The 26,016-nt window shown below is 34.1% G+C and overlaps 1 protein-coding gene across 2 annotated transcripts in view; it reads left to right on the top strand.

Annotated features, from left to right (window-relative positions):
• LOC110018890 (probable N-acetylglucosaminyl-phosphatidylinositol de-N-acetylase) overlaps positions 1-25,656 on the top strand; it is a 29,151-nt gene extending 3,495 nt beyond the window's left edge. Inside the window, exons 3-10 of one of the 2 annotated variants that reach the window (XM_020716364.1) lie at positions 1,866-1,936; positions 6,332-6,396; positions 6,501-6,545; positions 6,653-6,733; positions 13,197-13,264; positions 15,464-15,512; positions 24,892-25,052; positions 25,392-25,656. In XM_020716364.1, the coding sequence (XP_020572023.1) occupies positions 1,866-1,936; positions 6,332-6,396; positions 6,501-6,545; positions 6,653-6,733; positions 13,197-13,264; positions 15,464-15,512; positions 24,892-25,052; positions 25,392-25,461 (610 nt within the window). In that variant the 3' untranslated portion in view covers positions 25,462-25,656. The remainder of the gene's footprint in view (positions 1-1,865; positions 1,937-6,331; positions 6,397-6,500; positions 6,546-6,652; positions 6,734-13,196; positions 13,265-15,463; positions 15,513-24,891; positions 25,053-25,391) is intronic. The other variant, XM_020716365.1, reaches the window with a different exon arrangement.
• Positions 25,657-26,016: the final 360 nt, after the last annotated feature.

Genomic DNA, 26,016 nt, shown 5'->3' with positions numbered 1-26,016 from the left:
CGCACTTATAAGCTGTCCCAAACGGGCCCTTAATGATAGAAGCAGCTAACACAATTTATAACTCAACTGGGACAACATAAGTTTAATGTTGCAGAATTTCGGTATTAAGAAAGAACAGTATGACCGTATGTCATTTCATTAATATTTCTGTAAGCTAATTAACAAAGCAATAAAAATAAAATAATAAAAAAAGCAAATCAATAATTAGTAGCAGCAGACATTTAAAGCAAATATATTCGAAGCAACTGTTAATAGCTGCAAAATAGTCTAAAAATATTAATTATTGCTGATTAGCAATTTAAGGTTTAAGATAAACAGTTCTCCAAATTTCGATCTTAGCAATTCAACAGAAGTTAAAGCTACGTTAACTAAAAGTTGTCTTCGCCAGTGAAAGAAGCTTTGAACAGTAGACACGCGCTTAATTCATGTAATAGCTATGAAGTGGAATAATATTTTTGGGGGTTGCAACTTGAATATAGCAAGTAAGTTGGTACCGAGATTGTCATAACAAACTGCAGGTCTTAGTAATAGATGAAGACATAATTGAGTGGAATGCAACAAGCGTATGATGATTAAGGAATAGTTCTAAGAATTTAAATGGAGGCTTAATGAATACCCATATTAATTTTATTTTATTAACAATGGTGGGAGGCCATTCAAAAAAGAAATTCCATTTCTCTTGAGACGTGTGGGATCGAAACTTATGACGTGGGTTGGTATCTATTGTCTAAGGAGCAATTTTGTTTTTATATTGAAATTTATGTTGGATTTTTTAATTTTATATTTTTTTAGCTGTTAAAGAATAAGGCAACTCAATTCTTTGAAATTAATAAGTGCATTGTAGTTCTCCCTAATGATTGCAAAAATTGTTTTTCATAACTTGATTGTTAATTAAATTTATATGAGTATATCCCGTACTAAAATTTCTACAAACAAGAGAGTTATGTAGAAAATAAAAGTAAGGTTACCTTGAGGCACTCAGAACAGAAATATGAGCGTGAGACTTAATTTCTTTAGGTAATCACTCAGGTCTTCATATAAGCCTGAGCTTTATTTTTATTAAAGTCACAAGCCTATAGATTTGGTTCGAAACTGAGGTGCGTTATTTTGAAATGATCATTATTTATATGTGGTTCAGTGATGTAAACCAGGCCAATGAGTACCCACCTTTAGTTATGAAGTTTTTGAAACATATATCTTAAGACGCCAGGCTAAAGTGAACCTTACGGGTAGTAAGAGAGTATCGCCTTGACCGTACACATCATGGCCATGAAGGAGGGAGGGAGGGAGGAACAGGGTTTTCTCTTTTTTAATGTCAAGGTTATTATCTAACAAAGTATAATTCCTTAGTGGAGCATCTTTACTAATATTGTTTTCCTGTTATGAAATGGTCACTATCTGTATGTGGTTCATTAGTGAAATTTAATAAGTCATTAAGTTTTTTAACGATAGATCTTGAAACTGAACGTCCTTGTTGGCCTTGGCTATATGCTCTTGCCAAGCCAAAGAACATGAACAGGACCTGTTGGTTTCTTGGGTCAGTGCAAATATATTTTTTTCTTAAGCATTTTAGAAGAGGAGCTTTCCTTATAAATAAAGTTATTTTGTTTGCCAACCTACTATTTTGCTTTTTATCAGTTTTTTTAGGTGCCTTTGGCACATTTTTTGGACTGTTCATGGAAGAGGATTCAAATAGAGGTTACCTTAGGAATATACTTTCTTCGGACTTGGCCATTTTGATTATCAAATTATATGGTTATAAATGTTCTTTTTGTTGTAAAATGCTTCCTGGAGACATTCTGTTTTCCTTTTATTTTACCGGGTATGTTAATATTTTAGTAAAGTTAATTAGTGTTTTAATGCAGGTTCTTTGCTCCAACCATTCTTTATTTGACTTCAAATGGGCTTAATCTTTATATTTTGTGTATATCTAATGGTAAGCTAAGTTGGTTTTGTGCAAATTGTAATTGCTCGGATATTTTTTCTTCAACAAATGTGCATGCGGAAGTAATTGATTTGAACCAATTTTCTTTGGGTTGTAAAGTGCTACGTTGTTATGATAACAGGCCTTAATTTTTTCGGAAAGGATATTCAATATTTGTATAAGTGGCTTTTAGATTATAAATTGGATTGGCCTCTTAATTGCAATTGAAAATTCTCTAACATGGCGAAATGAAGAAATTTTATTTTGTAAAGTAAGGAAGATTATAGAAAATATATTTTGAACTTCCATCCTACAGATTGAGATCAACTTTTTAATTCCTGACTCATTGGTTATCCCTCATTTAACTTAGATGGGCAAGTTTTGCATTTTTATATTACTCAACATTTAGGAAGATATGTCACTATCCATATACAGTAGAAATGAAATATGCAAATAATTTGAACGAGGTTATTAAGCTCTGTTGTTATTTGAAATTGTGATATGATAGAAACATAGGATTGTATATGTCTCGCCTAGGAAATTTCTTATTTTGATGATGTATCAAAAGAGAGGAGCCAAAGCACAAACAATGTTTTGATTTTTATTTAAAATTGCGCAATATGAGCAGTGCCTTGAGGCTAGTCTCAACACTTTTTACTAAAAAAAAATTGTAATGAGGCTCACCTCTCATTTCTCGAAGGTGAGGCATACACCTCACCCAGGTTGGGACCACCTTTCCTCAAGTAATGCATTAAATTTTAAGGCTATCTGTAAAAGGAAACTAAATGTAATATTAATATATCTAATCTATTGAAATTCACACCTTACACACTAAATAACAAGAAATAAAAGGAAAATGTATCCATAAAAACTTATGTAGTTGAAATTCTAATTATCAAAGTAATTATTATTTTAATTAATATTTTTATTGATTATTATTCTTTAAAAATAAAAAATAATTTAGATTAAAGATGATAAGAAATGGGAGAATATAGATACGACTAAGGATAAGATGCGGGATCATAATTCATTATGCTGATGATTCTAATGAAAATTAATTTGTTAATGATAGTAATAGGGATTTTAAAATTAAAAATTCTAATATTGATGGCTTGTTATATTCTTATTAAGGTGGGGGACAATATGAGTGAAAAGAAAGATTAATGTTGAATTTATTTTGATTGTTATGCTTTGATGCTTTAGTATTTTATTATAATATCTTAGCTTACTTTGATAGTTTAATGTTTGTATAACCCATATTATTTCATAATTTTGATATTAGGATATCAACATGTTACTTCTAATTTTACGCAATTTATTACTTATTACTTTGTTAAAATTTTAGATGCTTAAGGAGTGGAGGAAAAATATTTTGATCCCCATTTTTAAGAATAAAGGGGATGTACAAGAGTGTGCAAATTATAGAAGAATTAAGTTGATGTGTCATACTTTAAAATTATGGGAGAGGGTAATTGAACACAAGTTACGACGCATTACAAAGTTTTCTCATAATTAGTTTCATAATCAATTTGGATTTATGCCTGGCAGGTCTACTATGGAAGCTATACATTTAGTGAGAGGTTTGATGGAGAAGTATACAGAGAATAAGGAGGACCTACATATGATTTTTGTTGATTTAGAAAAACCTTACGATAAGGTTCCAAGAGATATCATTTGGAGAATTATAAGGAAGAAAAGTGTTGATATGACTTATATTCAAGTCATTAAAGATATGTATACTAGAGTTTTTACTTGTGTTTGAAGAGAAGGAGGATTGACCAAATATTTTCCTATTTCCGTTGGATTACATCAGGGATCGGCTTTAAGCCCATATGTTTTTGCTTTAGTTATGAATGCTCTCGCTGGACATGTATAGGAGGCTGTACCTAGGTGTATGCTTTTCGCTGATGATATATTTCTTGTGGATAAGTCTAGAGAAAGACATTAGGAAAAACATGAATTATGGAGGTTTACTTAGGAGTCTAAAGGCCTTCGTTTGAGTAGAACTAAAACTGAATACATGGAATGTAATTTTAGTAGTAGATATGAGTGATCAAATTATTAAAAGGTGTGAACACTTTAGATATCTTGGGTCTATTGTTCAAAGTGATGGTGCTATAGATGAGGATGTTATTAGTAGAATTCAAGTTGGTTGGTTGAAGTGGAGGAATGCTTTGGGCCCATTGTGTGATAAAAAAGTACCGCTTAGACTGAAAGGAAAATTTTATAAGATGGTGGTGAGATCTGTAATGCTCTATAGCGCAGAATGTTGACTTTTAAAAGAGAAGCATGAAGCTAAGTGTTGCCGAAATGAGAATGCTTAGGTGGATGAATAGCTTTACACTTAGAAACAAAATGCAAAATGAATATTTCTGTGATAGGGATGGTGTAGCTTCGGCGGCGGACAAAATTTGGGAGAGTAATCTTAGATGATTTGGTCACATTAAACATCAACCATTTGATGATCTGGTTAGGAGAGTAGATGTTTTAGATTTGAATTATGTTAAGAAAGACAGAGGTAGAACTCGGAAGACTTGGACTTATTGTATACTTGAGCATATTGTATAAAAATTATAAAAATTGATCTTAATTTGTTAGAATTAAATGAAAATATGACACTCAATAGGACGCAATGAAGAAAAAGGATTCATGTAGCCGACACCACTTAGTGGGATAAAGGCTTGTTGTTGTACTTTATTAGAATGTTCTAGTCTTAATTTTTAATGTGTTAATAAATTTGAATATTAATATATTATTTCTTACCTTACATTTTATAGTTAATATAATTTTAATTACTTCATGTAATTTTTTAAATTCGAGGCTTATGCCTCAAAATGCTTTGAGGCTTAGCCTTGCCTCATGAATGTAAATCGTCTCAATACCTAATTGTGCAATTTTAATCATTGGCCATGTTCTTATGGCTGTCAACAATGTGATGATCTGACTGAGAATACTGATCAATTTTTTTTAGTTTTTGATATGAAACTCAAAGTATAGCACACGATCATTAGCATTGGTATTTTTTGTTATGGTACCTGCTAAACTTCTGAGCTGGCTTGCTTTACAATTGTCAGTCTTAGTTTTGTATATGAAGTGCAATTTGGAACAAATGATCATGGTGTCTGTATTTTGTTTTATGATCACTGCTTCTAAGCACATGAGTTGGTTTGCTTTTCGTTATATTTGGAGTGTTGCTCTTCCAAAAAAAAACTTACGTCATTACCATGCCGTGGCTTTGCCAAGATGATTTTTGGGACATTTTGGATGAGATACAGAATTTTAGGGTTGTAAATATATATTGCTTCACCTTATGCTAATTCTGCAGCCTTATGGTATTGCTAGATGATAGATCTATGCTTTACTTCAATTTTGTACAAGATGATTTAGCATATCGATCAGTAATATTTACTAACCAAATTGCTAAACTTAAAATGTAAATTTAAAAAAAAAAAGAAGAAAGAGAAAAATATTATTCTACTTTAACTTTTATTTATCATGTTGGGTATGAATTCAACACTTTAGATGGCCATTTTTGAATTACCGACAGAAGCACTATCAATGATGGAGGGAGAAGCCAAAATTGATCTTATTAATCAAGATTCATAGGTTTCAGGTATTAAAAAAAAGTTGGGTTGACTTTCTAGTAAATCTGAGTTTCTAGCTACAGACTTGTCAACTAGTAGGTTTTCTAGCTTCAGACAAGTCCTATGGTAGACTTTGGATATCGCTGGTGGGATTTTTCTGATGCATTGCAGTCTACAGTTGAGTTGATACTGTTGATCGGTCATAAATAGAAAGAAGTTTGATGATTACGGAAAATTTTTTTGATGCTTCTAATGGCCTCAAAATTTTTAATTCATAATCAATTACACTGGTTCTGATCACATAATTGATCTAATGCTTACTCATTACTAAGCAATTAATTTGATTAGTTCATTGGTTTCCCTTGGTTTTTGGATATTGGAAGCTGACCTTACTGATTGTGTCAGACTTGCAATATTTACTTCGCCATTTGTGGTTGAATCCACAATAAAGAGGTGGACATATGAGGCATATTTGTTAATTTCATTAACAATATGCGTATGTTCGAAAACAATAATCATTGCATTTATCATAAAGTACTCCACACTTGTATCTTTACAGAATAATGTCTATATTAACCATATTACGATATAAAAACCATCATACTTATTTTGGTATAAGTAAATTTAAGCTTCTCCAGAAGAAAATGTGAGTTGGGTTCAAGAGCTGATGAATTAAACTTTTATTCTTGCACCCCTATGAATGTAAGCGAGTTGGTTTTGTTTGCATCTCGAAAACATGATTTTCCACTATGATTCTGGTAGTATTTATTCAAACATTCGAATTGTAGAGACCATAAACTTATTTTGCATCAAACGTCTTTAGGTAATGCAGAAGGCAAGGGAAATATACGCAAGGAAGAACTTTATCGAGCTTGTGCAACACTTAAGGTGATGTTTTGCTAAGCTAAAATAAACGTCACGAGAGTTCATGAATGTAGGCCAATTATTGTTATTTATTCAATGATTTTTCTAATCTGCGTAAAATTTTGCAGGTTCCACTTCAACAAATTAAAATAGTTGACCATCCTGATTTGCAGGTCGACATTTTTTTTCTAACCGTAAATTTGTAATTTCATTGTTCTATATCAGAGTTGCATGATTTATTTTCAGCCCATGCCTTTCTGTCTTCTACCATAATATATAGGATGGATTTGGCAAGCCATGGAGTCATCAATTATTAGCAACTTTTGTTGAAGAAGAAATAAAAAAACATTGTATTGATGTAGTAAGACCTCTTCATATCTGAAATGGCTATCTGTCATGTATTGTTATTTCACTTTGCTGACAATTATGGATATTTTTGCATTGGAAGCTCATGATGTTTTGTTTTCTTGTTGATACTTTTCTCTTTCTGGATTATAAAGCTGAATTGTTTTTTTTTATTACTAATATGTTTTTTTATAGTTTATGTTCCTTCAAACTCCTCCATAACTTCAATATATATTATATATATATATATATATATCTATGTATGTGTGCATGTATGTATGTGTATGTATACATATCTATGTATGTATCCATATAAATACATACATACACATACATACATAGATATGTATACATACAAATACATAAATTCACATACATGCACACACATATATACATATATATATCCACAACCTTAAAGATACATACACACATACTAAGATACTTCTCCAAACATTTGACATATCGATGACCTTAAAGTTTTCTTTGAAAAGAATTGTTTATCATACTACTCCAATCTCCCACAACTTCTTATTTTAATTAGCATCTCATTTGGACTTACCTTTTTTTGCATGATCTTTTGTAAAGATAACTCAACTTTAATTTTTTAGATAAATCAACGCCATACTAAATAGTTATGTTTATCTTGCTCTTCTGATGTAATTTATTAAACATTATTTTCATCATGCTATAGCATATTCATTTGTTATTATGATCTTTTTATCTTCACTCATAAGACTGGATGCATCATTATTTCTTGTTTCTTAATACCTAGCCTATACAAATCATCATGATTTTGTTTTTTCAACTTTGCTTGTCATCCTCTTCATGCTTTCTAGCAAGTTATAGAGGAACTAACTTAATGTGTCATAGATTACAATTGTGAGAGAGAATAGTTGAACATAGGATAAGACGTGCTACAGAGATTTCTCAAAATCAGCTTGGATTTATCCCTGACAAGTCTACGATGAAAGCTACACATTTATTAAGAGGTTTGATGGAGAAGTACATAGAGAATGAGGAGGATCTACATATGATATCATTCTTGTGGATAAGACTAGAGGAGTTCAAAAGAAACTTAAATTATGGAGGTTAACTTTAGAGTCTAAAGGCGTTCATTCGAGTAGATCTAAAGCTGATTACATGGACTATAATTTTAGTAATAGTAGATCTAGTGGTGGGATTGTAACAATGAGTGATCAAGTCATTAAAAGGATTGAACATTTTAGATATCTCAGGTCTCTTGTTTAAGGTGATGGTGATAGGGGATGTTATTATTAGAAATCAAGTTGGATGGTTGAAGTGGAGGAATGCATCAAGCCTATTGTCTCATAGAAAAGTACCGCTTAGACTTAAAGGAAAGTTTTATAAGATATTAGTGAGACCTGCAATGCTTTATGACGCATTTGTTGGCCTATAAAAGATAAGCATAAAACTAAGTTTAGTGTTGCCGAGATAGACTGCTTAGATGGATGTGTGGTTTTACACTTAGAGAAAAAATATATATCGGTGAAAGGGTTAGTGTGGCTCTAGTGCCAGACAAGATTAGAGAGACTCGTCTTAGATGGTTTGGTCACATTAAACATTGATCGTCTGAGGATCCATTTAGGATAGTTGATGTTTTAGATTTGACTTATTTTAAGAAAGGTAAAGGTAGATCTAAAAAGACTTGGGCATGTTGTATAAAAAATGATCTAAATTTATTAGAATTAAATGAAAATATGACAGTCAATAGGAAACAATGGAGAAAAAAGATTCATGTAGCTGACCTCACTTAGTGTGATAAAGGCTTTTTGTTATTGTTGTTACATGCTTACTAGCAAGTGTTGTTGTGTAAGTGGTATTCATTTTTGTCATTTGTCTAATTTTCTATTTATCTGATAATCTTTTGTATCACTTCAATTCAGCAAATTTGTGGTTATACAACCTATTTATAAGCTTTCTTAGAACTTTTATGGTGATTTTCTTAATGCAATTAGCAGATTTATCACACAACAAAATTGATTTAACTATAAAATTTGTAATATGCTATCATTGACATCTATCTTGAGTGATCGACAAGTAATTAGTGGGGAAATTTTTATTCGCCGATATTATAGTGCCTTTCGGAAGACATTCTAACTAAATGATCGGGCACGTCATTTCGCGGTATAATTTATCCTCCAGAAGGAAGAGAATATTACCTTAGGAATGGGCCTAACTACTTGAATGATGAAAGCATTCTTTCGGTCTAGGGAACCACAGGTGTAAGATAATGTTTATTTTAATTCTGGGGTCTTGCTTCCTACAAGGGCAAGTCCTTGTAGTTAATTACATCCTTATGGTCATGAACCCTTAAAAAAACTCTTGATTAATGTAATGAGTCGAATTATGAAAGGATTTAAATGATTTGAGCTCAAAGGGGTAGAAAAGCTTGATTATCTAGTAAAGTAGGTTTCATATCCAGAAGATGGTTTGAAAGGATTGAAATGCTCTTTGAGCTGATTAGATAGGGTTTACAGGTGAATCATTGATATTTAAAATGATAGACATGAATTAATCAGAACCCCTATATTATAGAGTAAGGTAGGAAAATTTATAGATGGAAAGTTGAACCTAAACTCTATAAAGAAGCCTAACAGGTGGACTAACCTAGACACTGAGAATGATTTACCTGGTCAAGATGCCTATGCTTTCCGACGTCCTGAGAAAATTGGTCCTTCAACTATAACCAGCCTCAAAAAAGGAATTCCCCTTAAATGCCGTAGCTCAAGGGATTCATAGTCTCGAGGAGGGCTAAAATATCTTGGTCAGTAACCATGAGTTACATCCTTCTAAGGTATTCCCTTTCGTTTCAGGGGGCATGTTTATGTGTTTTGTATGTCCTAGTCCTTAATTCTAGCTAGGTACGTAAGCTGTGATAGACTTATATACTCAGACTAACCCAGGGTAAGTGTATGACCCAAAGTTATAGTGGCTATGTTAGCTAACCTAGGGTTCATGTAGGATCTGCCTAGGTTCTATTTTAGTTCTTTATCTTGGTGTATTTTAATTATAATTTGAAGTTCAATATTCAATTAATCATTTGTTTCAATTCCTAGATCTTGTCAGTCATGTTGGATAATCAAGGTTTTCTAAGTTTTGAAGTTTGTTATTTTTATATTTTTGTTTGAGAAGAAAGTCACCTGGAAGGGGCTTCCGTTTTTTGTTCTTGTTTTTATTTTTATTTTCAATTTTTGTTGCTGTTTTGTTTGTTTTTAAACTTGAGAAACATAATAGACACGTAATAGAATATGAAAGACATGCAATAACATAAAAGAACATGAAATAACACAATAAAATATGGAGACATGCATAAAATAACAATAGCCTTGGATTAGATTTCGGTTGATTTAGGGTAGTTCAGTTTTAAACTGGGTCGACTTGGGTTGATCTGAGTTAGCTGTGGGTGAGTTTAGGATTAACCTGGGCTGAGCTGGATTGACCTGGGCAGGCTTGTGTCTGGTTTGGGTTGACCCAGTTAGTTTAATGCTAGAATTGGATTGACACGGGTCGTCTTGGGTTGACGCGAATAGGTTTGGGTTGACCCAAGTTGACTTGAGTTGACCCGGATAGGTTTGGGTTGACTCGAGTTGACTTGGGTTTATCCAGGTTGACTTCGGTTGACCTGGGTAAGTTTGGGTTAAATCTGAGCTGAGTTGGGTCTAATTGGGTCAGGCCTGGGTTGGGTTTTAGGGTTTGGGTTTGGTTGGGCTAGACCTGAGCTAGGTTGGGTCTAAATTGGGTCAGGTCTGGCGTCAGACCTGGGTTAGGTTGGGCTAGACCTGAGCTTGGTCAGGTCTGGGTTGGGTTTTAGGTCTTGGGTTAAGTTGTTGGGACTAGAATTAGGTGTGGTTCTGGTCGACCCGAGTCGAACTCAAACCCAAGCCTAATTCAAGACTATTGAGTTAACGTAAACTATATTTTAAACTCAAATACTTAAATTAAAATGCTTAAATTAAAAAAAAGGAAAAGAGGAAAGACTTACAAAATTGTGGCTGACAGGAGACCGTAGATTAAAGAAGGCACTCTGAGAAGAAGAAATGTTCACTGTTTGGAGGTTCCTTCACCGATTACTTCACACCTCTAGAGCTAGCACGTAGTGCACCAAGCACACACAACACTGAGAACACACACATTGAACACACACACCGAACCCTCGATCGGGACGAACAACCACCTTTTATAGGTAGCGGCGACTATCCCGAGCCATCAATTAGATGGGGTTTGGATTACTCTGGTGGTTTCCGCAATCGTCGACGGTTGTCAGATGTTTTTAGCCATCCGATCGAATGGGAAGTCGGGATGAGAATCCACGGACAAAGGCCATAGGATTGGGGGCGGGGTCACGCCACGGACCACGCCAGGCTAGAAATGGGCAAGTGTGTTGCTTTTAGGGTTCAAAGACATTGTGATCTTTCTAGAAGCTCCATATGACTCCGGAAGCTGCATGTGACCTAAAAATGAGGTCAACAGTCGTGTCATCTATGTTTTGTCATTTTATGTTTCAACAAAAAAAAAAGGTTGTCATTTTATATCTAGAGATATAACTTGTGATTTTTAATCCAAGGTATGTATACAAATCACTAATTTATATTTAATTTTTAACCTTTCTCCTAGAGTTATAAAAAACTATAGCAATTTAAAGAAATAAATAACATGTGGCTGATTGTTGTTTGTTAGAGAACTAAGTGTACATTTTACAGTAAAGAAAGTTTGGCTAATGGCTCGCATATTTCCTATTGTTTTCTTGGAAAATGCTTTCCATATTTAGTTTTTAGCCCCATAATTCTAAGCAGAGGCTATTGAGCATTGGAATTTTGCTAGAAGTTTGGTAATGCCTACTCTTCCTTGTGTTTCATATGTTTTAAATTATTTATATTGTAAGATGGATTTTTTTTGGGGTGCTTGAATAAAAGTAGATTCCACGCATAAAAGCCTTAGTTTGAACAAATCTGATGGTTTCCATAGTCTATATTTATATTGCTATTGATTAAAACTCAAATTTTCAACTCAAATTTTCATATAGATAGATATAGATAGTTTTTTTTTTTTCGAGTAATCTCAAAAATAAATAAAATAAGCATAATATTTTTTGTTTACCATATTAATATGAACATATGAAAGAATGGTAAGAGGTTCGTTGCTTGAAATTTTAAGCAATGTTTTGCATGGATAATTTTATTTTTCTAAAATTATTTTATGTGAATGGTAATATGATTTTGGGATTGGTTGGTTACATATATTAGGTGTGTAAATTAAAAGGTTTGCATGGGATTTTTTTTCGAAGTGACTGGTACGAAATAAAGCTTCTGTTAAATTTGAAATGCACAAAAGATACCTCCCACTCTCAAAAAAGGAAAAAATTGGGTGCTATTAGTTTGCATTGTGGTAGTCCTTTGCTCTTGAAAAACCCTTGTGTGACTCTTTTCGAGTTTCACCTGTGACTTTTAGAACATGATTGCCTAACTATCAAGTCTTTAAGAGCTCAACTGAATCTATCATCGTCCCTTTCCAAGATTGAGATCTATTGCTCCCATTGCCTTCGTCGCTCATTTAGTCATTCAATCCCTCGTTCTAGTAAAACACACCAATAAACCTTTTACCTATTATTGCCACTTGTGCCAACCACAATGACCAGTTGCTTTTCAATCGGAAAAATTCGCTTGAACAATCAGTAGGCAATCTTATCATTGCATTTCAGTGGTAGCCTTACTTAAAACTTTACAGCAACCAAATGGGAAAATTGCTCCTCTCCATATGCTTTACAAGAAGCAAATAGCTTGGAAAAAATTAAAATATTCTTAATTTACTCAACCATACATTCTCAAAAGATGCACTTTGAATCCTGGTAACTAAATAGCTTCTTAGTTTCTTAAACAAAACATTCCTTCCCATGCCTCTAGCGACCACCAGGCAGATTTTTACTTGCCTTTTAATAGGAGTGGGATTTTTAAATAAAAAAAAAAAAAAAAAAAAAAAAAAGTTGCTGGTTTACAACTGGCAAACTTTCATTCATTAAAATTATGGAAGATTTACATACATACCACTCAATTCCGTTGTAATTATATATCTAACACCTAAACTTCAATTTTTACCGATATGCCACCTGACCTATGCTTGACCTAACCTTCAATTTTTACCTCCATACTACTCAATTCCTTTGTAATTATATATCTAACACCTAAACTTCAATTTTTACCTATATGCCACCTGACTATGCTTGAAAAGGTGTATCACTTTTAATAAGTTTAAATAGTGATATTTTCAATGTAATATTTATGCGGTATTAATTTGAAAATCGAAGTTTAGGTGTTAGATATGTAAGTGCATTAAGAATTGGGTGGTATGGATGTAAACGGCCCAGAGTTAAACTCTTCTCTTTCTCTCTGTCAGTTTTTTTCAGGTATCTTCACTTATAAGGAAATTTTTGCTAGTAACTTGCATTGCTTTTTTCTCTCTAGTTAATTTCATTTGATAACTATGGAGTTTCGGGCCATCCAAATCACCGTGATGTTCACAATGGAATATGGTTAGTTGCTATCCATTACACTTGCATATTTTAGAACAGTAAGTTTTACTGATTGTGGTCATTATTGCTATTTATTTTGTGATGGAATCTGTTTCTTCTGTAGGGATGCAAATATTTTTTCTTGTTCAAAAAGAAATTTGTTAACGATCATTCTCCTAAGCTGCCTATGCAACTCTTTTTATATTAAAAAAAATATCTTCTCTTCATGCATAGATTCATGCATAGTTAAACAATAGGAAGATTTACATACATACCAAGAAATTGTTATGTATTTGCATACCTACCACCCAAATTTTAATTTTAACATACATACCAACTTTCCTAGTGGGATAAAGGCTTGCCGTTGTTGTTGTTGTATACCAACTTGCCTATGCATAAGGTGTGTTTCATTTTTTAAAAGTTAAAAAAGAGTGATATTTTTTATGTGATAGGAAAGATTTGGATGTTATACATATAAAAAGTAAAGTTTAGGAGTTAGATATGTAAATTCATGGGAATTGGGTGGTATGTATGCAAATGCCCCTAAAAAATAACAGCCAAAATGGTAATAAGGATGATCAATGTTGAGGATCAAACATTTAACAGCATCGCCTGCCTGAATCATTTTAAAAGTGTTATTGCTACTGTACGTGTTTATTGTTTATAAACTATTATTGTCCTGACAGGAGCTTATCCTGTTATGTGCATCATGTCATAAAATAAATGAAATAAAATTTTTCTGAAAGTCTACAACTAAAAAAAACAAAAGCATTACTATGATCCATCTTCCAAGTTTGAAAATCAAAATTGAAAAAAGGATTTATTTGGTTCTCATATTCTAACCCTATTTAAAAAACAGATGATGAAAATGTATACTTTTGTGCATGGCATCATTGTTAACCTATAACTTATCGTCTGAGTTTCCTCTATATACATTTCCCTACTTACATTGCTGATGCCAGGAATTTATGACTTGATGTAAATTGTGATAGTTTCATATGCTCTGTAAGATTTTAGATGTTCTTTGGTGTGCAAACTATATTGTTAATTTGATAATACTCCTGTACATGTCACCCAAACATTTGTTCTTAATATGTTTTTCTGCTATTACATTCTTTAAAGGTTCTTACACCCACACGGAATTACCAAATCAAGAAAATAGTTCTTTTCTTTTTCTTTTGCATATACATTGAATCTGTTTATTATAGGATTGAGGTTAAAGATGGCTGATTTTGATGGAGTTGTTCTCAATTTTGAAATCTCTGTCATGTTTAAAATATCTATTGACTCCCTTCTAACCATCAGCTCACGACTTCCCCAAATGCGTTAATGTTTTTCCTCTTCTCCACATTGTCTCCTATTCCATACTATCTAAATTGCAAAAGTAAATTGGTGAAGCTTTTGATGATGATATACATAAAATCTTTTATGGATAGAATGGCGCAATGCAAGCAACTATGGCTTCTGTGCTGTACTTTTAGGACCAGAACATGAAAAACATGGAGCTTACATAATTCAATTTAAGATGCAAATTCCTTAATTTCACATCCGACTAAAGTACAAAAAAAGCTTAATTTTCGTATCTTAAAATGGTAAATTAATACTACAATTCGAGAAATCTTCTTAATCACACCTATTTGGTCCAACAAACTGTTGCAATAAATCATTTTTTATGAGAGGGATTATCTGGGGTGCTATATTATGTAGCCATAATTACTGAGAACTAGATCAGACCTTGAGATTTATTTAGGGCCCCTTTCACATCAATTTTATGTTCTGTTTTATTCTATATTTTTTATTTTGTTTAAAACAATGTGTTTGTTTAGTTTATTTTCACATTTTTTGATTTTGTATTTTTTTTTAAAAATCAACTTGTTTTTAAAAACAGTTATGTGTTTTGAGTATTTTTAAAAACAATCATTACAACCAAACACATTTTATTTCAAATAAAAAAATAAACAAAACCCAATAAAAATGAACAACAAAAAACAACAAACAAAAAACAAAAATGATCCCATACGGCCCCTTTGTTTTTAAGTCATCTGACATATATTCAAACCTGGAAGACTTGCTTGAGCGTCTCTTGGATCATTTATAGCGCGGCACTACTTGTTTTTTCTCAATGTGAAGATATATCAAGTTAAAGATATGCTGTGTTCTATTACCGGTGGCCTATGATTATATCTTTTGTATTACTTATATTGCGCTGTTTTTGAACAGCATATTTCTTCATAAAAATGTGGAGATAAATATTGAAGCCTGGGAACTGGTAAGGTCTTTTTCCTCATTTTGCTCTAGTAATATTATTAGTCTACACGCTTTCATAGAATTTTTTCAGTAATTAATTCCTAACTTTGTTCATCTAGTCATAATTAAGATTATTTTACTTTCACTGGTCCGGTTGCACAATTGTATCTAAACAATCGTCTTCACTTTGTTTAAAAAAATTGCTATCCAACATTTTTCTTAATTCTTTCTTTGAATACATCTACTTGATCACGTTTCTACTTTATATTTAATTCTGGGATATGGTTTTAATGGTGAGATTTTTGTTTTCAATAGAAGCTGTTTGACTCCGTTAAAGCTATTAATAACTGGAATGCCATGGAAATTATGAATGATGATGTACTACAGTTTCTTGGTGTGGTAAAATGTGAAAATGGAAAATATTGAGTGCATGAGTATCTGATTGAATTTATGTTTTTATTTTCTTTCTTCTTGTCCATGCAGTATCGGTTCGCATTTGCATCCTGAGGAAGTTTAGAAGGTTCTACCAATTAGTAAAGATTTATTATTATTATTATTTTTTAATTCTTCATGGGGCTCGCACAATAAGAGAAATCTTCTGAATCCTCTCCTGACTTTGACTACAACAAATGGCTCTTGCTGTGAACAATATTTCGAAAATGCAAATAAACGAATGAAAGACAAATATTCCAATAAAACCCAATAATGAAATCTAACTTTCGGGTGATAAGGTTTCAACGGAAATTAGGATTCAACCACTCAAATATGTTATTCTGTGGTTAAGCGTTGCAGTTGAGCAATGGTGATTTAGGGTTCTTTTGGAGTAGTTGCAACTTTTTGTAAAGGTGGTTGACGCGGGCTTCTCCTGCTATAGGAGCCAAAAGCCCATGCACCAATTCACACGAATGGCACAGAGCCAAACCAAGTGGCTCATTTTTTATTCTTTTCCAATTTTTGACGAGTTTCCTTCTTTCTTTTCATTCTTTTCTAGTTTTTCCTATATATGTGTTGAATTAGAGTTTTGATTGGAGTTTTTCTTATGTTTTTTTTTTCCGAACAGCCATCAACATCTAAGTTTTCTCTTTCTTGGGCTGTTTTTAAGGGCGAGTAGTGCTTCGGTTGTTTCTTATTTCAGAATGGTGATTATCCTCGACTTTCCCCGCCTCTGCATTCGTTTCTTCACTGCTGCCGTTTGTACCTGCTGTTGTCGTCTGGGAACAGCCCTCCTTGGCTGTTTTTTCTGTAGTTTCCGCCTTCCAACACTTCGCCCTCTTTCCACATCGCTCCCCACCGCTCCATGTCATACTTCGCTGCCGCAGCTGCCCCAGACCAGCTGTCCTTACTGTCTTACCGCAGTTCCTCCTTCCCAACTGCTGTCCCGGCCTCCCGCTTCACTGCCCTCACTATCCCAGCCCTCCACTTTCACTATTGCAGCCCACAATACATTCTCTTTGCTGTTTTGTTGCTGTTCCAGCCACCCACAAGCCTTACCGCACCGGAACCACCCTCTAGAAACCTTACTTGCTGAATATGCCACCTTCCAACATCCCAACCTACCCATTACAACCCACCTCGCCGACCTCCACCACCCTTGGGATGCACTTTAGTTGTGTTTGTTTGTTTCTATTGTTGCATTTTACTTTCAACGTGTGGTTAACCCTAGTCTTATGATAGGGTATCTAGCATCTGCCCATAACCAACTCTATCTCCACTCAAATTTTTCCTCTCCTGTCCTATATCGCCCCTACACACCTTGTTCCACCTATCTAAAACCAAATTCTAAACCACGCTACCATCGAGATAATTCCCGACACCTGATCAGGGATTTACCATGGACGACATATAACGATTACTCGTCAAATGCTACAATGGCTCAATACTATTGATGGAAGGACCCAGGGTAGGACCATCATCGACCGTAATAGTGAAATTCGTGGAGGAAAGCAAGAAGAGCATCCAAATTCCTTTTGTAGGGATGTTTTTAATGGAGAGGAACATCGACCAGGGCGCTTTGGGATACAATATTAGAGCAGGCCGAGAGATGAATTGCATAATGGAAAATACAAACATGAAGTGCATGTTGGACGATACAAAAATGAGGTGCCTATTGGATGATAACGAGATAAGGTGCTTGTTGGAACACAGAGATGCAGTGCCTGTTGGACGATACAAAAATGAATTGTCTTTTGGAAGATACAGAGATGCGATGTATGTTGGAAGATATAAAGATGACACCTTTGTTGGAGGATATGGAGATCTAGAAATGAAGGTGGTTCTACCGGACTTCGAGGGGAGAATGGATCCAATTGATTTTCTCGAGTGGATGCAAATAGTTGAGAGGATATTTTAATAACAGGAGGTGTCTGATAACAAAAGAATGAAGCTCAATGCCATCAAGCTGAAAAAGAATGCTTCTTTGTGATGAAGAATTTGAAGAGGGAGAGACAGAGAGGACGGGTTAAAATAACTTTGGAGAAAATGAAGAATGCGATGCAGCTGTAATACCTACCCCGCACTACCGTCAGGATTTCTTCTTGAAGCTCCATTAATTGCAGCAGAATGCGCTATCTTAGGAGTAAGCAACATAATTTATGCAGCCTAAGTTGAAGTGTGAGCCGAAAGAGACGGGAGCACACCATAGCTAGGTATTTGTGAGGCCTGAAACCCGCCATCAGTAATGTGGTCTAGTTGTAATCCTATTTGACACCAAGGGATGTTCATACCTCAACACTGAATGTGGAGAGACAACAGAAGCAGGGCAAATAATTATCGCCAATCAGACAACCACCCACAGTCAGAGATCTCAAGAGGAGTACGCCTCAAAGAGTGGAACAGACTGGTTAGGACCTGGATAGAGTCACTCTGAGTTAGAAGAAGCCTGAGAAAATTAAGACGACCGCTACAGTCCCAACTAGGAAATGTTTTAGATGTCATGGTTTTGAACTAGGGGTGTAAACGAGTCGAGTCGAGCTCGAGACACCCTTGGCTTAATCTTAAGTTTGATTAATTTTGTCGAGTTCTAGTTCGAGCTCGAGCTTCAGTCTACGAGTTCGATCCGGCTCAAGAGCTGACTTGTTTATTATAAAAGAGATAAAAATGATATTAATTTAAGCTAGCTTTATAATAAGATGACAAATATAATGAACAATTAAGAGATGAATAATAAGAAATCATCTAATATATAATACAAAATACTATTTTTTAAATAATTTTAATACCTTTAAGATAAAGTCTTGAAATTTAATATATTTTGAGTATATTTTATATTAATAAATTTTTGAACGAACCAACTCACGAGCCAACAAGTCAAGTTGGAGCTGGTTTGAGCTTGGCTTGTTAGCTTATTGAGCTCAATGCTCGAGCCATTTATCGAGTCACGCTCGAGCAGGCTCACGAGTCGGCTTTACTCACACCCTTATTTTGGACACATCACTTCGAGTTGCTTGACGAGCTGAGTTGTGTCCTTAACCGAAAAAGGTGCAGTGGAGGAAGTGTTCTACGAACAGACGGCTAAAGGATAGGGTGAAGAGTACCAACTTCCTTTGAATGAGAGTGAGATGCTGGTGGTTCGACGGGTCCTTCAGTCCTAGGCTACGTTGGAGCAGCAGTGGCTTTGCCACAATATATTCTACATCTGTTGCACTGTGACTACAAAAATACCCATTCTTATCATGGGTGGAGGGAGCAGGAAGAATGTGACAACCATATAAATGGTGGACAAGTAACCCTCACAACCCATAAGCACACCCAAACCTATTTCTTGATGTGGTTGGAGAAGAAAAATAGAGTCAACATCAACAGAAAGCTCCTCGCCGAGTTTTTAATCGAGAATCAGTTGCATGATTAGATGTAGTGCGATGTGGTGTCCATGGATGTCTGCCACATCCCGTTGGGGAGATCGTGGCAGTTTGATCGTCAAACTCAACATGAAAAGTTCAAGAACACATACTCCTTCGCCAAGGATGCAAGCGCATAATTCTTCTACCTGTCATGGAGCCGGAGTTTATGGGCGCCCTAGTCATCAAAAATAAGTGCCCGGAGGATCAGTTTTGGCGATGGTAGAGAAGACCGAGACATGAGAGATAGTTTCAGACACATGTCAGCTAGTACAAAGAGAGTTTCAGGACATCCTGTTCGATAGGTTACTGCCGCGACCACCATCGTTTGGGGAGATCCGAGCTGCCCTCACTTCATATCAATTTGAGCCAGCCTGGGGTTACTTTGGGAGGATTCAATAGAATATACCAAACAGTCTCATTTCATTTCATCAGCGTACCCCCAGAAAGTTGGACCGATATGAATTGTTGCTTTTAAGTGGGGAGAACTCTTCGAGTGTTTTGGGAGACAGTGCAGTCGATAGTGGGATCCGGATGCTTCTAAGGCCACAGTCGAAGATTCATCAGGCCTAAGAGGTTATAGCAGCTCTGTCACCGTCAACTTGCAAACAGAAGCTTCAACAAATGAGGTCGAAGCTCCACCAATCCCCTAAGGCTATTGTGAGCGTGTCCCGCTATAGGAGCCGGACACTCGGCACTGGTTCATGCGAACAACACAGAGCTAAACCGAGCTAAACCGAGCGACAAGTTTTTCATTTATTTCTAATTTTTAGCGAGTTTCCTCTTTCCTTTCATTCATTTCTAGGGTTGTATCCAAGGACGAGTGATGTTCCGGCCGTGTCTCGTTCCGAGGTGGTGATCCTCAATCATCCTCGCCTTCGTATTCATTCCTCCGCTGCCGCCATCGCCGTACATGTTGCCATCGCTCGAAAAATGCCCCTCCTTAGCTGTTTTTTCCGCAGTTTCTGCCTTCCAACCCTTCCGTCCTTTTCCCACATTGCTCCCCACCGCTCCACGTCATATTTCCCTGCTGCAGCCGCCCTTGAACAGCTACCCTTGCTGTTTTACTGCAGTTCTCCCTTCCCAACAGCTTTCCCGGTCTCCTGCTTAGCTGCACTAGCTGTCCCAGCCCTTCACCGTCGCTACCGTAGTCCACAACTCCTTCCCTTCGCTGTTTTGTTGTTGTCCAGCCACCCACAAGGCTTACCGCACCTCAACCATCCTCTAGAAACCTTAACTGCTAAATCCACCTTCTTCCAACATCCCATTCTGCCCATTCCAACTTACCTCGCCGACCTCCACCACTCTTGAGACACCGCTCTTGAGACACCGCTCTTGAGATACACTTTAGTTGTGTTTTTTGTTTCTATTTTTGCATTTCCCTTTTAGTGTGGGGTTGTAACCGTCTATTGGCTTTGTCGGTAATAATATTTATTTTTCCTATAATTTTTTAAATTCTCGTGATTTTTTTTTTTAAAGTTGTTTTGTAAAGAATAAATATTTATTTTTTCAAAAATCAGTTGACTGTCTTACCGTTGTCACATTTAGCAAGTATGGTTGCCAAAATAGATACCACAAATATTTTCAGAAAGCAACAAAAAAGGCAGCAAGCAAAATTGTTGTGGCAGTTTGAAAAGCCAAGCAACTAAAAAATTCTCCCAAACAAACCTTTAGCATTAATGTATTGACAGGGTTTTAGCATTTTAAATTTGCTCAAGATATTTTTGAATGAGGGTTGCAAAGTTCTTTAGTTGATATAATAGCAAGTTGAATCCTTGGTGAAGCATATGGAGTGTTATTTAATATACCTTCTAATGTTAACTATTATGAATTGCTTATCTACATCCACATGTTTGGTTACATTATGTTATATTGGATTGCAGGCAATACTTATGACAGACTTATATTCTTAGTATCCTTTTAAATCTTTTTAATTTAATTTTTAAATTTTCTAATAGAATTTTAATCCATAAGAGTTCATAGATATCTTAAGTGATTATTCTGAATTTAGATTTATTACTTGACCTTTTGTTACTTGTTTTTTCATATTTTCATATTTCCTGCCAGTAGTGGACAATATTCTGAAATTGATCTTTTATCTACAAGTGATCCCGTATAGTCAGCATCTGTATAACTTTCAGTTGGTAAAATTTTATGTTTTCTAGAGAGAATATCTTTTCTAAGATTTGATTTTAGTTCAGTATTCTGTATAAAACCTGAAGTTAAGATTATTTTGATTTATGCATAATTGACTTATGAAGCTTACAACAAAAGTAATGCCATGATGGGTATGAAATAGATAAATTAGTTTTTCATTTATTATTTGATATTGCCCAACATTTTTAATTTGAATTCAATTTTTTACTGTGTTTCAGTTGGAATTTCATAAGGCTTGCAATCATTTTTTTTTTTTTTTGGTTTCGCTCAAAAGATCCATATCATACTTTTTGTGTGAGAGAATTTTTTTTGATTAAGCCACTTCTATATGATATATGCTTGCCTAATTCATTAATTTCAAACTATGTGGCGATACTTTTCTTGAGTAATTCATTTTTTTCTGTTGCCATTATTTGTAACAATTGTATCATCAATAATATAATAACAATCAATTTTATTTATTATTGAAATATTTTATCAGGAGGGTGTGATAATCTTGGCTTTATTTATTCCCATTCCATATGTAGCTTTTGTAGATATGTCAAACCATTCACTTGGGGATATATATTAGTAATATTTTTAGTGGACGCATCTTTTTCTATGAAATTGATGTTGAATCTTAGTGGCGAATTAAATTTCTTCAACATTCCCATGTCAAAAGATTGCTGCATGAACTATTTAAGATTAACAACTAAAGAAATTAAGTTGGTTAAATATTTTAGCAACAGAATAAAGCTTTCTTAGTAGTCTTTTTCATAGGATTGTGTATATTGTTCTTCCACTAGTTTTTGCGATCCGGGCTTCTATTTGGTTATTTTTTTAATGAAGAAATGCATTTGCATCTACATTATTTTTTAACATTTTGGTAGGTCAACAACTCCCAAATGTGATTTTTTTGGGGCATTCAACTCTTATCTGTGGTATCCTTCTAATTCTTGTTTCTAATGATTCAAATAGGATTTGTGTTATTTTATTGGTGCTGAAGCTGATATTTAGAAGAAAATTTTGAAAGGATTGTACTGCATTATTGCATATAGAGGAGAATGCGTGGTACTAGGTTTAATATTGTTATGGGATTTAATTGACAAGAACTTTGAATCTTGAGCTTACTAAAGACTTTGGATGGGATTTATCTTTCTTCTGTAGGCTTGAAGAGGTTTAGGGATTAGAGTAATGTATTGCTTGTGTTTGTGTAGTTGGGACGTTAAGAGAGAATATGTTTAATTCATAAAATATTTCTTCCTTCTGGTTGTTCTCCCTTTAAGTAATATTTGGGTGAAAAAATTTTATTTTTCATGACATGTTTTGAAGTTAAAGTTTTTTGATGGTCAAGTGATAGCATTTATATCTTTTTTGAGTGAAGGAGTATCCTACAAAAACACAATTTAGTTCCACAGGATCACAGTGTTTGTCGATGTGAACATGTCATACAATTGAAAATTTTAGAAAGTTTTGAGAAAAAAACAAATTAGATAATATAAGGGATTTTTGTAATCAATCACTTTTAAGGTTATTAAATTAATTAGATATGTGGAGATTAGTGTGGCCACTCCTTAATAATGTTTGAGAACTTGATTTTTGGAAGAGTAGTCCTAATAATTTTCAAGATGTACCTATTATTGTAAGATCTTAAAATAAATAATGATTTTTAAATGATGCACACTGTAGTTATAGTCTTTGGTGAGTTTATGACTAAACAAAATGTTTATTGTTAGTTTGGAAACATGTAGGACATTGTTGAGAGTAATTGTAGGAGAAATAAGAATATTTCTTAGACCTGCAATAGTGGTTAGGGAACTATCGGCTATTATTTTTTTGTTGCTAGGTAGGTTTACAAAATTTTGCGAAGATTTGTCATGTGATTAATAACTGCTGATTTATTATCTAATTTTTATGACAACTAATTGAGTGATTAGAAATCCAAGAGTTAGAATCTTTACCACCTTCAACTAAAAAGCATGACAGAGTTTTTCAAGAGAATCAACGAATTGCTTGGCTTGTTAATTTTTATATGTCGAACACTTTTGGTTCAACAAGATGAGCCTATCATTTTGATTGGTCCTTTTTCTTTCCACCGTTCTCGGGTCTTTTCAAATAGTTTCCTCCATTTCCCTATGATATGTCCCTTTTATGGTAGTAGTTGTAACACAAATCTTGCTTTTGGTGAAAGGTTTTTATTTTCTTTATCAGGTCTCTTACCTCAGGGTTTTGTGGTTGTTATGGCTAATGTTTTTGAATTTGGGTGTGTCAAACATAAACATCCTTTTTTCCTTATTTGATTCTTATATGTGTGAAGACCTCATATGGTTATGGTAAGTTTTCTCTACTCAAGATTTCAGGATAAATTTGATCGATTTATTACTAAGTTCTGCAGAAAAGCTATTTGCTTGTTTATGAAAAACTATTTTTTGATTTTATAGATGAAAGCATAATTTTTAACTTTCTGTAAGTCAGTTTGATAGCTTCCCAGACGTTTTCTTACGGTTCTCAGAAATATATATGATCAATTGATTTTAGGAATCATGTTGTTCTATAACCATATGACATGATCATGAAAGCTACCTCATCCCAAAGTTTAAAATTTTGTTTTTTAAATTTGGATGAGGATTAACAAGAAGATGAGTTTTTTTCTTTTTCTTTCTTGAAGATCTGAACAGTTTGAGACCACTTTAGATGGTTTCTTCCATTTAAATGAGAAATAATGTTTATAGCATTTGAAGTTCTTCTTCAATTTAGTATTCACTATTCATAATAGTCAACTTTTGGAAGGGAAGTATAGAAAGTCAGACATGACGAGGAGATGATGAATGAAAGATATGTAAAAATAAAGGTTAAAAGGACTATGACCTTTTCTTGATGTTTTACAGGATAGCTTGTTTTGTTTAGATGCATATTTGTTCATAAAATTAGCTCGAAAATAATTTAAAATTGCGAATAGCTATCTCCAGTGGGAGGATGGAGCTTTTAGAAACACTTCCATTTCCATGTTAAGCGCATGAATTAGTGTACTTATTTGGAAGATTTACATACATACTACTCAATTCTTATGTATTTACATATCTAACATCTAAACTTCAATTTCTACATATTTCCACTTTTCCTATACATGAAAAGGTTTATTTCACTCTGTAAAAGTTAAAATTTACTTGGTATAAATGTAAACAAGTGAAGTTCAGGTGTTAGATTTGTAAACATATAAGAATTGAACGGTATGCATGTCAATGCTCTTTTTTCTCAAGTTACACTTTCTGCATAGTTTTGAGCCCTTTTAACTTTTGTAAACAATGTTTAGGTTCTGTTTCCTTTTCCGACAGTAACTTTTTCATATTTAGTTCTATGGATGAACTGTAATTCGAAATAGTGAACTTTTTTGGTTAATCTGACACTCTCCTGCTGCGAACTTTGCAGATCAGCACGAATATTATTCGTAAATATATCGGCCCTGTGGATATATGGATTTCGTTATTGTCATCTTTATCTGGTCAGAATGGAAGCATCTGTTGCATGCCAAACCTGCATCCCCTGAAATGTTATCAAGCTATGGCCGAACATTATAGCCAGTGGCTGTGGTATGTGCTCTTCTATATTTATAAATGTACACATATATTTACATTTACATACCACACAAATCTTTTGTATTTACATATATAACACCAAAACATTGAGATTAACATGCATATCACTCAAATCTCATAAAAGATGACCACCACGTTCCATCACTCTCCGTCTTTAAAAGTGACATACAACTTTTCATGCATAAGTTTGTTTTACCAAGATGTTAGAAGTGCAGATATTAAATTTGGGTGTTAGATGTGTAAGTACGTAAGAATTGTGAGATATTTTTGTAAAGTTCCCTGTAATAAAAAAAAAAAGGGCATAAATCTGATACAGTAGCCAGTGCTCCTCAGGTTTCGGAAGTTGTTTGTGGTGCTTTCGAGATACACGTACGTAAACACTCTCAGAAGGATCATCTACTAGGCAGTTCGATTTTGAGATTCTCGACAGGTTACTAGAGATACTGATAGAACGGAAATGGCTGGGAATTTGTTGATGTTTTTAGTAGGGACTTAGGTGCCCTGTTGTCTATTTGTTCAGTGCCATAAAAAAAGTGGGCATTTGCATGCATGCCTTACAATTCCCAAGTATTTACATATTTAGCACCGAATTTTTACTTTTTTTATGTTTATGCCAGCCAAATCTTTCATATCACATTATTAATTTCTTCTTTTTAGCTTTTAAAAAGTAAATACTTTTCATATTTGCAAATGAGTGAATCAGCGAAATTGACTAAATTAAGCCAAACTGCGATTTGGCACTCCTTGGCGTAAAATATTTTAAAATTTCTGAAAAAAATTATTTTTTTGATTGCGAACTTACTGCAAATATTTATTTATTTACTATTGTTTTTATTTCATTTGATTTTTTTTTCTCTAATTTGGGCGCTGCGCGGGGCTGATTTATAAATATTTATTTTTGTTTTATCATTTTATGGTCAGGGTCAGTTGTAAGCTGTGGGTCTTATTATTATCTTAA

This window comes from Phalaenopsis equestris, unplaced genomic scaffold, assembly GCF_001263595.1.
Source record: "Phalaenopsis equestris unplaced genomic scaffold, ASM126359v1 Scaffold000036, whole genome shotgun sequence".
In the NCBI taxonomy this organism is placed as follows: domain Eukaryota; kingdom Viridiplantae; phylum Streptophyta; class Magnoliopsida; order Asparagales; family Orchidaceae; genus Phalaenopsis; species Phalaenopsis equestris.
The sequence above is the reverse complement of the archived record's forward strand: the minus strand, read 5'-3'. Positions and strand labels throughout refer to the sequence as shown.